This window comes from Haemaphysalis longicornis, unplaced genomic scaffold (genome assembly GCF_048455015.1).
Source record: "Haemaphysalis longicornis isolate Haplotype H1 unplaced genomic scaffold, Haemaphysalis longicornis Haplotype H1 scaffold_7, whole genome shotgun sequence".
Classification (NCBI taxonomy): Eukaryota; Metazoa; Arthropoda; class Arachnida; order Ixodida; family Ixodidae; genus Haemaphysalis; species Haemaphysalis longicornis.
The window spans coordinates 33,710,225-33,723,517 of record NW_027526422.1 but is presented as its reverse complement, the minus strand read 5'-3'; the positions used below and the strand labels follow the sequence as shown (position 1 = coordinate 33,723,517).

The 13,293-nt window shown below is 45.9% G+C and overlaps 1 protein-coding gene across 1 annotated transcript in view; it reads left to right on the top strand.

Annotated features, from left to right (window-relative positions):
- The window catches only part of LOC144145149 (Fanconi anemia group J protein-like), a 67,839-nt gene extending 55,215 nt beyond the window's left edge, over positions 1-12,624 (top strand). The window contains exons 21-26 of the mRNA XM_077676652.1: positions 21-147; positions 1,951-2,051; positions 4,177-4,212; positions 8,520-8,650; positions 9,136-9,200; positions 10,740-12,624. Coding sequence (XP_077532778.1) covers positions 21-147; positions 1,951-2,051; positions 4,177-4,212; positions 8,520-8,650; positions 9,136-9,200; positions 10,740-11,011 — 732 coding nt within the window. The 3' untranslated portion in view covers positions 11,012-12,624. The remainder of the gene's footprint in view (positions 1-20; positions 148-1,950; positions 2,052-4,176; positions 4,213-8,519; positions 8,651-9,135; positions 9,201-10,739) is intronic.
- Positions 12,625-13,293: the final 669 nt, after the last annotated feature.

Below are 13,293 nucleotides of genomic sequence, written 5' to 3'. Positions count from 1 at the left end.
CCTACCCGTAACCTTCTCAGAACACTGGCATGTGGCGTCAGCTGGAAGGCCTCAAGCACATTGCAGTGGAACCCCAGAAGGCCGACTCCAACACCTTTGACGACACAATGTCGGAGTACTTCAGGCGGGCCTCTGGAGAAGATGAAGGTAACACACGGAACGCACAGGCTACACACTGCACAGTTGAAGTGCTTTCAATGCTGGAAGAATGGCTGGGCTAATTATCCAGAATGCGTGGTGTATCTGTGTGTACTGTGTGTCTCCGAGGGTTGGTTGGTTGGTTATTTTGTTTGCTTGCTTGTTCGTGTGTGTTCGTGTGTGTGTGTGGGGGGGGGGCAAGTTTAACTCTGGTAACAAACAATACCGTATTTACTCGCATAATCCTCGCACTTTTTTTTCGGAAAAGTCCATGCGAAGTTAGGGGTGCGAGAATTATGCGGGAAAAAAATACGGTGCACAGTGTTGCCAATTTGCCTTCTGCCAATCCCGCTAAATGTAGCGGTCGTTTTTTGTATATGTAAGCTCAGTGTTGCCAACAGCAGCTTTTTTTTTTTTTTTTTATAATTTACAACGTAAACAGTAACCCGTCGATCAGCGATCATGAAATTACCGCCTTTGCTTTCTGGCGCGCGCCCTATCTCGTCGTCGTCGTCGTCGTCGTCGTCATGTGCGTGCCCTACTTGTGAAGCTCGACAGTAACGCACGTTGAAGCCGGTGACGCCGAAGTGCCTGCCTGCGGCCCGGTTGTCGTGTTCGAGCGCGTACTTTATCGCTTTCAATTTGAAAGCGGCAGTGTAGCTGGCGCTCTTCCCCATGGCGACTAGTCTAGTTGCGCGCACGCGAAACCGGCTCAAGTACAGTGCGAGTAGCGTGTTAGGGCGCCTGGATGGCCTTGGGTACACAGCGCTCTCCGCCGAACGGAGAGGCGGCGGGGGAGGGCGCGCGTTGGAGAGCGTGTGCACCATGCGGGTTTCGCGAGCGGGCAACTTTCGCCGCTGCAAAGTTGAGGGTGCGAGGATTATGCGAGGAACCAAAAAATCCAAGTTTTGGTGGCTCACATTAGGGGTGCGAGGATTACGCGAGTGCGAGGATTACGCGAGTAAATACGGTAATCATTCAGGGAGATGGGAACTGTCCCATCCTTTGTTAAGGAGTACTGACACGAAATTTCAAAGCTGAGATAACTATGTAAAACGCTTCCTTTTTATCAGGAGCTATCTCCCAGCAAGTTTCAACAGCAACCGTTCAGCGAAACATATTTAAAATTCCATTTTAATCTTCGCCCGCACGAGAAAGCCCAGAGCGGGCCAACGTGACATCATCTGCTGCGTACCCCAAACTGCCGACGTCGGGGCTCCCGTGACGAAGCCGACGCGCTGGCTGTGGTTGGTGCGCGCTGCTCGGGCGTGTGTACGCGTCATGGTTTTGGGATTGACGTCATGCTGCCCGGGCCTGTGGGGACGGCGAAGACCTCAGCCGGTCTGGGCGCGCGCGTGCGCTCGCTCGCCCGCGCTTCCAGAGAGGCAGCGATGGTGACGCCATGTGATACATGCTGTCATGGCGGCCGCTTGGCGTTTTTTTGTCGAAACCGAAACTGGCACGAATAAACGACGCCGTAAATGAATGTTTACGCTGCGCTCGACCGTCTAATCTGTCATTCTATGATTAGTGGGCTGGTAGGCACGCATAGCAGCGAAAAAAACGTAACATAAAAATTTCGTGTCAGTACTCCTTTAACATTTCGAGCAATTACTGAGATAATTAGGATAGAGTAATTATTTTTAAATAATTTAAAATTTTTTAGTGCAGATTTGCAGAGCCTGAGGTAAAAATGCCGGATGCGGCAGTTTCAGTTAAAATTTAATTTGTCCTTGGTGTCATGAAATGATAGCTGGCCCCAACTGTCCTCTTGTCCTCCTTGGTAATCCTGGTAATCCTTTGTTCCTGCAGACTGTGATGGCACGGATGGTGCTCTGCTTTTTGCCGTGTGCAGAGGAAAAGTGAGTGAGGGCCTGGACTTCGCCGACAGCAAAGCGAGGGCCGTTGTGACGGTGAGAAACGCTGTTCGCAAACGTGTTGTTTACACATGTTGGGCACTTCCTTTACTTATTATTTTTTTAATGTGAACGGTCTACATAGCCCATTGAGCCAAAAATGCGGTGTCTGGCGTCTGTAATGGAAAAACTACTTTGGAGGCGCTCGATTGTGCGAAGCGTGCCACGGTGTGACCGTGAACGAAAAAGCTGGCATCTATTATTGGCAACCCTAACAGAAAAATAGCCTCTTCACGAGGCGTTCCACAGCTCCAGCTTAAACTGGGCCGTAACAAGAGGTGGTCGTCCTTGCTAGTATTGCTTGTATTCACTGGCGAGGCACACATGCAGGCAACCGTGTGAGTGTGCCATCACTGGTTACGTCAGGCTCCGCGGGATGGCGCTACTTGTCCGTGCTAAGCACATGAGGTGTGTTGCACGTTACAAACTCTACCTAACCGAATGCGAAGTATTGTCTCGAGTCCAATGTGAGTGTGATTAGTGACGTCTCTGTTGACGCCACCATTGAGAATCGGGTTAAAATAGAGCAGACGACGCACGCCGGCTTTTTTTTTTCTCTCCCTCCCCTTCGGCGTGTGGGCACAGTGGCCCAAACCGTGCCATGTCCGTGGTGCATCAGCCATGTCTGTGGCCATTTCCAGTGTTGCTGAGGGAAGAAATTGACAGCTAAACTTTTCAATGAATACCACCTATACCGCAGATGAAAGGAGGGGAAGAACAGGCAGTGAAATCCACCATTGTCGTCAATTCTCCCATTACACTGTGGCACAAGCGAGCAGCGGTACAATGCATAGGAGAGAGATCAAAGCCATTCTAAAGCGTTACGGCGGATTGCCAGCAAGGCGTGTCCAAAGGCAAAATTGCAAAGCCCTTTGACAATGAGAGGCGAAGCAAGGCATTTCAAGCTTTCTGGTTCTGCTGGGCATTCATGCTTTCGCATTCACAACCCATATCAAGTGCTTAGGTGTCCTCGGATTTTTTAAGCGCCCAGTGAGTGAAAAAACTGGTGCCGGCCTCTGTAACAGCTCCTAGATTCTCATTGGCTGCAGTGCGTTCTATAGCTTGTGCCTTAGATAAAAAACTGGCGAAGCTTGTACTACAGTAAAGCCCGCTTATATCAAACACGGATATATCGAATTATTGCCTATATCGAGCTCTTGTATAATCCTGGTAAAAATTACATGCATTGAAATCTTTTGATATCGAACGCGATTTTGCTCACAATGGATATATCGAACTCTCGAACTCTTGCTGGGTGCTCCACGTAAACGCGTGCTTACTTGCGTGGTAAACAGCAGGAGTAACTATGACTCTTCTTTTTGATGACGCCGCACACATTACGGCCAGCAACAACAGCTCGAAAGAAAAGGAGTGTGCTTAATTGCTGCTAGATGTTTACTGCACGTGTTCCAGCAATTTAAGGGACAAAAAGATGCACGCCCGTTAGTTGTGATGCATTCAGAAATAAAGCACAAAGAAAACGAGCGTGCGTGCGTGCGAAAAGCTGGGTGGAAAAACGGAAAGTGCTTTTGTTTAAACCCGTCTGATTTCAACATGCAGCATGCCAATCTTAGCATTCCATATAACACTACTATTCTTTCCGGGCAACACAAGGGCTCCAGCAATCTGCATTCACAACTCATTAAAAGCACTTGGGTGTCCTTGGATTTTCTTTCTTCGGCTTTTTTTTTTCTCTCTCTCTTTTCCAAATTATCGCGACCAAACCTTGCAAATAGTGGTGCTAAGGATGGGCCATTGAGTATTACCAACTTATTTTGCATTTCCGTTCTCCATCATGAAATCGGTTTTGAACTGCGTTAGCGCTGCCACTGAAGACAAGATGGTCTGTTTCATCTGCAGTGTGTTCAACTACCATGTCCCACTGTTCCCCGCTTCAACATTAATCTGTATTATTATTTATTAATAATTCCTATTGTTACAGAATTTGTCTGGCATAAGCACTAAGTAAAATAGGTTCACTGTTGCAGGGTTGTTGCGGCAGACACATTAGCCAGCACCGTTTTTTGAGGTTTCCTAAGGCCGATTTTTACACTTATGTGGGGCTGACTTTTTTTATAATTATGAGGAAAATTGTTGCTTTTACTTTTCTTTTTTTTTACAGGTTGGCATTCCATTCCCGAATGTAAAGGACATGCAGGTGAGACTTGCCTATATATATACATACATATATTTACTGAAAGCTAACTTCCTTGCTCAGAAGGTCAAGGAGGGGCAGAATAGGCATCGATTATTGCTTCTAAAAAGAGTTGGCATATTTTATGGGTGACAAATTCTTGGAATTTAGTTTTTTGGTTTTGTGTTGTATTTAATATTCAAGAAGCAAGAAAAGAAGTGAGTACTTTTCCTTATTTAAAAAAAAAATGCTCTGACAAGAGCCAGGTTCAGTGCAAGTTACGTCAATTCATCATCACCGCTGATACAGGGGTGAGACAGCTGCGCATATTGCGCAGATTTGATACAAATTTGCTTTCCTGCGTCGGGCTGCTCCAAAAGCTTGAAAATTGCAAAAATTGCGCCAAACTGCTCCAAAACAGTCTGACAGCCAAGGATTTTAACGCTCCCATCAGTTTCAGTGGGGAAAAATGCTTACTGACGGCATACTTTTCCAGCACCCCTGAGGGGATGCTGTTTGTAAATGTTTAATTGATTGATCATTCAATAAAAACGTCATAATGTCGGGTTGCACATGTTATATTCTGTGAGTTTTTAATGTTTTCCCAGCAAAAATTAATGCAACGTCCTGTAGAAAAAACACTTGTGTACTGAGGCGACCAACTAATTGTGCAAATTGATGAAAAAACGGCAATTTTTGGAGCGCCATATCTCCGGAACGACATCACTGGGTGCCGCCATCTTGATGTGTTGAAGATTGGAAAACATATGGCCGGCGGGGGAAGCAGTTGCTCGGGGTTCAGGCAGAGTGCTCTTCGCCGATTCCTACCGTGGTTTGGGTGATGGGAGTGGCTGGGTTCACATTTAGTCGTTTGCTCTGTTGCGGGAAGTTGCGTGGATCGAAAGACGGGAGTTCAAAAACAACGTGGTGCCCACTAATTGCCGGGTTTCGGCCTTGAGTGCAAGGCATGGTGCGTGCTTGAAGTGAAATTTCGGACTCATTGCGGTGTTATAAAACGCTGAGTTATTGCTGCCTTTGACACCGAGCTTGCGAGCGGTGGGAATAGGACGATCGACACTGCAGAAGGGGCAGCACAGGCTTCATTGCCGCAAAATGTTCAAGCAGTGTCCGATAGCAGGACAGGCTATAATTGCATGCTAGTAATAATGGTTCATCTGTCTCACGTGAAATTTAATGACAAGAGGGAGTAGTAGTAGTAGTAGAAAACTTTATTACAAGAGGGAGGTTGCTAAACATACCAGCCTTGCGCCGACTGTCACCTCGCTTTGCACAACTTTTGCCTTGGCTCTACATTTTTGCATAAAGCCCAGTCTGGGATTCAAAAAATGACAATTTCAACATTCACATGATAATAAAAATGCCGTACAATTGCTTAGTGTTTCAATTCGATATTCTAACGGCGCTCCACGCTATCATGCATAGAGTCCGAGAATTTAAAAATGTTTTGTAAAAATTCAGTGCAGTTCGTACCTTGGGATACTCTGGTAGAAAAAGCTTTATTGAAAGGCTGTTTCAGTGTACGTTCAAAACCGATTAAAAAGTGCACGTGAGTTTGCAAAAATTTGGCTTTTTAGGCTCCTAAGGTGACATAATAAATGTCGTTCTGCTCCAAATCAAGGTTCTTCTGCTCCGAAATCGAGATTTCGCTGCTCCAAAAACTGCTCCCAAATCTGATTCAGCTGTCTCACCCTTGCTGATACCAAATCGGACTTGCGGGTTGAGTGCCTGTGTTTTTCTGTTCAGTTTGACTTGGTGCACAATTCTGTGTGGGCCTTGTTGTGCAGGTAGAGTAGAAGTCAACAGTGACCCAAATTCCCATTTCAAGTTCAGTTGCAAGCTTCCAGTACTAATAGCAATTCTTGCATTAAAGGGACCCTGCAGCACTTACCATCGACTACTCGGAATGTATTTTGAGGTAAAGTCTGTTGTGCCAGCAATCTTCTCGTTAAAGAATCATGAAAATCCGTTCATTATCACCGAAGAAACTACGCGCAATGAGAAATCACGCATTATTGTTCCCTCTCACTTTGACCGCGGACGACGTGACGAAACCTGCGCACTCTCTCCCGGATAGGGGGGCGGCTCGCGACATCTTCTCCGGCGACCTTTGATATATGACAGGTCGGGGAGTTTTCTCCTTTTCTCCGAAATATGAAGGAATCTATTTCCGGTCTGGTGCCACAAGAAAGCTGGCAAGGCATTTTTGAAGCAATAAACATCTGTTGTGGAGTGGTCCCGTTGAAAGGAGAGTACTGAGTTCATCACTCAAACTCCGCATGCACTCAAAGCACAAAAGAAACGCAAAACTGTGCGTACAGGTTCAGGCATAGTTGGTACACTGCACCAACGACGGCGGATTGTCACAGGAAATGCGCGAAATAAGCCGCGAGGTTGACCAGCGACAGACAATAGGACAGCCATTGCTGCAGTGACGTCGTTTAGGCTATGCCAGGGGTGCACAATGAGGAAAATTTGAAGAGAGCGCGGTCGGTTTTTCTGCGTCTTTCACAGCGATTTGCGCGCTCACCGCTTCACGTGCACATGTTCACGTGTTCGTTCACGTGTTCCTGGCAGTGTAATCTAAACGTCACGCAGGTTTACTTGAACTGCTCAAAGAGTGTTGCGGGGTTCCTTTAAAGGAGTACTGACACGAAATTTCTCGCTTTCAGTTTTTATGCTCTAAAGAATACCTATTGGCCCAGTAATTACGAAAATCGAACTGAAAGCCGACAGCCGACAACACAGAATTAATTATAGCACGTTCATTGCAACCAATTTCAAATTTGGTCGCCGCGCGGGAAAATGGTCGTTCGAAGGCCAGCCTGCAAGTGGGCCAGCCTTACGTCATGGTCTCACCCGTGACGTCAGGGACGTTTTTCTTTCCTCCATGCGTTCGCCGCATCGTCTGCTACGATTGCACATGGTCCGCCCTCGCCCGCGCAGTCGACATGTCGTCTGAATCGTCAGACTCGGATGAGTCGCTGCCACCCGACAGACAGAACAACTTTATTTGGCCAGGCGATTAACCTGGCGATGTCTTCGCCGTCGTCCGTTTTTTAATATCACTGCGGCTCGAACCGGCGCAGACCGTGATAGCAACAGCTTGTCGCCACTCTTCTAATCAATCTGATCGCGAAAAAGAAGTTCCACATGCGAGAAAGTAGATGTTAGTGTGTTGAAAAATTGTGCTAGGGGTTGTTGTCACAGCGCTGAATTTAAAAGTGGCGTTCAGATATTTGCCGCGATGGTAAACCTACGCTGACCGGCAGCGGAGGTTCGGCGCTCCGGCCCAGCACTGCCGGCACAGCGGTGCGGCGAGCGGCCGAAAGATGCCGCCACCTGCGCGCTAGAATCAAAACAGGCCGCGGCAGATGTCTTGGTCACCGATCGTTGAAACGGAGATTATTGCCAAAATAAAGCTCCATATGCGAAAAAGGGGATGATAGTGTGGTGAAAAGTTGTATAAGGGATGGTCATTCGCAGTTGTACAGATACCAGCGATCAAATAGTCGCCACGATATTAAGCCTAAAGTTCCCAACACCCAAGGTGACCCGTGCAACCCCGAGCCCGCTGGCTTGGGCGACAGTCCTAACGGCCGCCGCCGCGCACGAACTCAGTCCACGTTTAGCGCTGCATGTCGTCGTGTGGAAAATAATGCATCTTGGCGTCGTCGTCGATTTGCTCGGACAGGCTTCCACGAGCAGTACTTCGCATACCGCGAGCTTGCCATAGCACAACTTGGGCGAGCTGGGTGACGCGCACCGCCGCGTCGCCGCGGTGCCCGTTGACATCGCGCACCGCAGTTTTCGGCACCAGTTCAAGGGAATAACATGCGCCGGCCACGAACTGAAGAGCAAAGACGTCGAACACGCAACGTTTACAAGCATTGCTCACACAGCTTCGCCCACGTCTCCTGCCCAAACGAATACCACCGACAACAGCAGCACAGGATATCGTTTCCGGTTCCGAAAACGACGATATGACGTCGCTCTGAACCGGCTAGACACGCAGGCCAATGTTTCGTCACGCCGAAAGCGATTTCGCTAGTGTTGCCGATTTGTGAAAGCTCGCGGCCTGGGCAACCAAAATCGATTTTAGATGTGATTCCGGCCTCGGATCGCTGCAGAAATTTCTGTGAGGCATCTGTACAAACTACTGAAGCCAATGATATCATTTTTTAGGCGTCAAAATTTGGTGTCAGTACTCCTTTAAGAATTTTTTAGGTAAAACTAAGTGTAAGCACTGGTGCTCGGTGTTAGTTTTGTCAGTGCCTTGAATTGTTATGTGCTGGTGTCTAACCTATGCACAGGTGGATCTGAAACGCAAGTACAATGACCAGCAGTCCAGGTCTGGTAGGCCAGTGATGGGGGGCAATGCCTGGTACGAAACACAGGCATTCCGTGCTCTCAATCAGGCCCTCGGGCGGTGCATTCGACACAGGTGATTTTTTACACATTTTCTTGCCTCTGTTAATTTCACTGCTACTGACAGAAAAATTTCTTGAACTACTCTATAACCATTTATTGCTGACTTAGGCCAGAAGGCTTGGTTGAAGGTGAGAAGGACTTTAAATTGGGGGAGTAGCGGCATAAGTCTGAAAGAACTGCTGAACTACAATGATGATTATGAAGTGCCACGCGCCTAGCAAGGGTGTGCTGATAATGAACTGGTGCGGTAGCAAGACGAAGCAGATGCACTGATGGTAAATAAATGCAGGGAAACCCTGAAGAAAGGTTTGCGCTTAAAGTTATTTGCTGACGCTCACAATGTACATTCAATCATTTGTTAGTACATGCTCCACCCATTCTGTTCATTTCATTTTTGTGCACACTTGAAGCGCTGTCTATTTAAACATGTGGGATCTGAGTTTAGTGTTACCTGCACTTGTATATATCTTATTTCCTGTTTGTCTCCTGCTCTTACAGGGATGACTGGGGGGCCTTGATAATCATCGACCATCGGTTTTCGCAACAAATGAAGTTTAGGAAAGGTACGCAAATCATTAAAAACAGTGTGTCAGAGAAAGTGAATCTTAGCTCTTAGTTTCAGCAGTCAAATTTCGCACTTATTACCTAGTTCTGTTAGTGGCTAGTTACATGTTTTATTTTGTTTGACATGTTTTTGCATACCGTATTTTCCGGTCTATAAGTCGCACCTTTGTATAAGTCGCACCCCCCTCAAAATGACAGTTTTTCCGGAAAAAACGTATATAAGTCGCACCGGTGTATAAGACGCACCGGTGTACAAGACGCACTTGTTAATTAGGTAAACTCACAGTGAATCAGATCGTTAGAAAGAGCGGCGAAAGTACATGGTTGCGGCGGCCGCCGCCTATCAACGCATCGCCCGGTGAGGAGGGCTAGACACGTGCATCTCCCGTCCAAAGTCTTGACAGAACAAAGTTCACAAAAATGGTTTATTGATACACACAGATTGCATGTACTTACAAACGGCGTTATGCAAAACCATCGAAGTCCTCTTCCTCCGACTAGCCAACAAACAATTCCGCAGCTTCAAGTGGGAGTTCCGCCAGCACATCGCTATCACCCTCCGACTCACTGATATCTTCTTCGCCAACATCGTCACCACTCGCGGAACGGATCATTTATGAACCCTGCTACAACTGCTTTTGTAGAAATGGAGTCCCAAGAGTCGGAGACCCATTTGGCCACCTCTCCAAACGTCGCGCGTCTCTTGCGTGCTGTCGTCGCTGTCGTAAATCAGCGCAATAAAGGTGTCATGGCGGACGAAAGTGACGCAACCGGAAGCGGCCTGAAAATCGAAACTTATCAGCAAGCTGTCATTTTAAAAATTAGCAGCGCGTTTACCTCTTTCAGAGTAACTCTCTGATAATTTATAAGCTGCATTTTATTTTTGCTACCCAGTTTGATATTACTTTGAATTTATTCTGAACTGTAGTTACTGCGCATGGCAGAAAGTGGCGTGCGGTTGCCGCAGGCCATTATCATTGTTTTCGACTGGAATTAACTGCTAATTCTTTGATTTAATGTCCTGAAGCGACATATGGGCAATGAGAAACACAGTAGCGGTGGGCTTCGGATTCATTTTGACCATAGAGCTGTGTCTCCTAACGTGCGCTGCCCACGCGCAGCCACCGCGAACCGGAATTCTTCCATACATCAAAGCTTGTAAGCTACTTGGAGGTGGATAAGACGCACCAACGAAAATTTCAGAAAAAAACTGCGACCTATACACCGGAAAATACGGTATTACTTTGCAAGTGTTTTTTTTTTTTTTTTCCTAAGCTGTTTTTTCTGTTTCACCTGAAAATGACAAGACTAAAGGGTGTACCATTGTGCCATGTATGATTTCACATAACGTGAGGTGCAATTGAATCACCTGCCTGAGATCAGCTGATTACATTTTAGTTTCTCCTTTGCACTGAGTTTTTGGTGTTTCTGTGAAGCAGATTCAGGGGTTGAGTGATGAAGGTAGGTGTAATTTTAAGCATAGTTTAAATACTCCTTCACCTCCCTTTTTTTCATTATTTTTTTCATGATTATTCTAGCCCTGTCAAAGTGGATTCGAGAGCAGTTCCAGTGCTTTCAGTACTACAATGAAGCCATGGATTCCCTGAAGTCGTTTATGGACTCCAAAACGAGCGCATCCAGAAAGTTCTCTTCGTCTGGCCACAAAGGAGAATTCAGTGGAGCAGCATCCACTAGTGACTGCAGCATGCTGTCTGATACAGACACGACCATCATGTATACGGATCCGGCGGAACCCATCGAGCTCTCCGATGACAGCAGCCAAGAGATGCACTTCCCAAAAAGCTTCTGACCTAGCCTGCTTGTTGGATCAGGCCTCTTTGCAGCCTCAGCATGTTGCTGTTTTGACTAAAACAGGCGCAAAGGACGATTGTGGTGGAACGATTTCAGAGGAACAGTGTGGTTGAGCGATTCCTGGTTCCTAGAAAGCAAATTGAACTATTTCTGGTGTGTTGAGTGGCTGTTCACAATGTGTTCTGATGTTTCCCTGAGGTGTTGATGTACAGTTAACCCGGACAGCCAGCCATAGTGCATTGTTAAACTGGGTTACAGCATCTATGGATATGGATAAAGTTAATTTGCGCGGCCCAAGGGCTATTCTGTTAGCATGTTTTAGTTGTGTTTGTCCCAGCGCCACAAATAATTAAAACTGTTTTGTAGTAAGGAAGTGTTGTCATTGACCTGAAATTTGATTTGTATGTAATTTATGCGCAGTGTAATGGCGTTGCTTTGTTCCTTCTCTGTAGTCTAGCAAGAAATGAAGAAATCCATTGTTATTGTATTATAAAGGGGGAGAGAGGGATGCAAGTGCTGACACTTGTTTCTATTTTTTTAAAGGCATTGTGCTCTTACAAGAGCCACTCAGAAATCACACCATGTACTTACTTACATGCTAAAATTTTGCCTCCAGAATGTTTTTTTTTTTATTTCACCATAAGTATTTGCACCCTAGCCATTTGTTTTATTTTTGCTAGAAAATGAGGGCATGTCTTTTGAAAGGGTTGGCTCGGGCCAAGTGGGAGAATTACTAAAATAAAATTGTGAATTTTGACTACAGTTAGTTCGAATTGCACTGCATTTTAAAATTGTTTGTGTATTTTAAAGGGGTTCTACAAGTCACTCAAAGTGATACCGGTATTACAATAACTCCATTTTTAGGGGTATTGCAGAGGCAAATGAAGAAAAAAGCAAATAGCTGCTTCCAGACATACAACGCTGTAAAGTTGGAAAGCAGATGTTAACTGTGGTTCGTCTGTTAGAACTACTAATTATTACTAACTACCTAACTAAGTTCACTAAGTACTAACTAAGTTCGAGTGTTAGTGAGCGTGCGCCACCTTTATCTGCATTTGTTAGCGGTGACATGGGTGCTGCAATCACTAAGTTCACAAACAAGAAGTCCCTAGTTAAGCTATTTATATATTTTTTTTTTGCAACATCTGTGTGTGGGTTGTCTTTTTTTTTAAATGCCTCTTTAAGATGCACAATCAATTAAAAAGCACTGCAATTTAAACCAACTGTAGTCGAAATTCACAATAGTTTTATTTTAGTGATTCTCCCAGTTCCACCCCACAAAGGTCAGTGAGCCAACCCTTTAAAAATACATGCCTTCATTGTCCAGCTAAAATAAAATTAGCAAATAGCCATGGTGCAAATACTTGTGGTAAAATAAAAAAAAGGCATCACCTGTGCCCAGTCCCAGCTTGAATGCAGAGTAGCAATCAAGCAGAGTACTTGTTTTTTTTTTTTTAATCTATTTTTAGGCCTTCATCTTGTATTTAATGTTGCATTTTGCTGCCTCTACCGCTTTACATGATTTGGAGGGCTTAGGAGACTGGGTGTTCTTTGTTTGCTAGAAGTGGTTGCATTTTGGTGAAAGTAAACAGCCGCGTTTCTCACTTGGCACCACGGTGCAGTAATCCACTGTAAAAAGCGGGTCGTTGCATAATCGGTTTCACTGTGCGAGAACAACTTTGTTTCAGAGCACAAAACAAGTGCTTGAAGTGTGCGTCGTCTGTTGCACTGGGTTAAGCTGGTCCTCTTCACAAGAAGTCAGCCAGGTATGTATGCCGGCACAGGATGGGAAAGCAGGAAGGGCCGTAGAAAGAGGATCAAAGAGAGTCATGGGAATATGATATCAAAGGAAGTTGGGGCAGTAGAAAAACCTGCACGCGAGATTGTGTTTAGGAGATTGTGTTTAGTTCAGGCCAGGAGGGGCCAGAGAAGAAGCAGAATAATGTTTTGCTGGTGTCATGAGTGTGTTTGTCCAAATTTTAAAAATTGCCCGGAAAATGGGCAGGGGTGTGGGGCAGAGGGAGCGATCAGTCTGCCTTTAGTTCGAAACCTTGGAGACCTTGTTAATCAGAAAAACCATCCAGTAATTCTTACGTGGTTAGGGATGCCCTCGATGTGACTATGTGGTTTCATATTTGGTAGCGCTGTGTTAGATATTTTGTATATCTGGAAGTATGGCATGCGTTCAGGAGACGTCCAGAAGGGGCTCTGGAATCTTTGTGCACGATGTACACTGGAACCTCGTTATAACGAAGTTGAAGGGGAGCCGCAATTATTTCG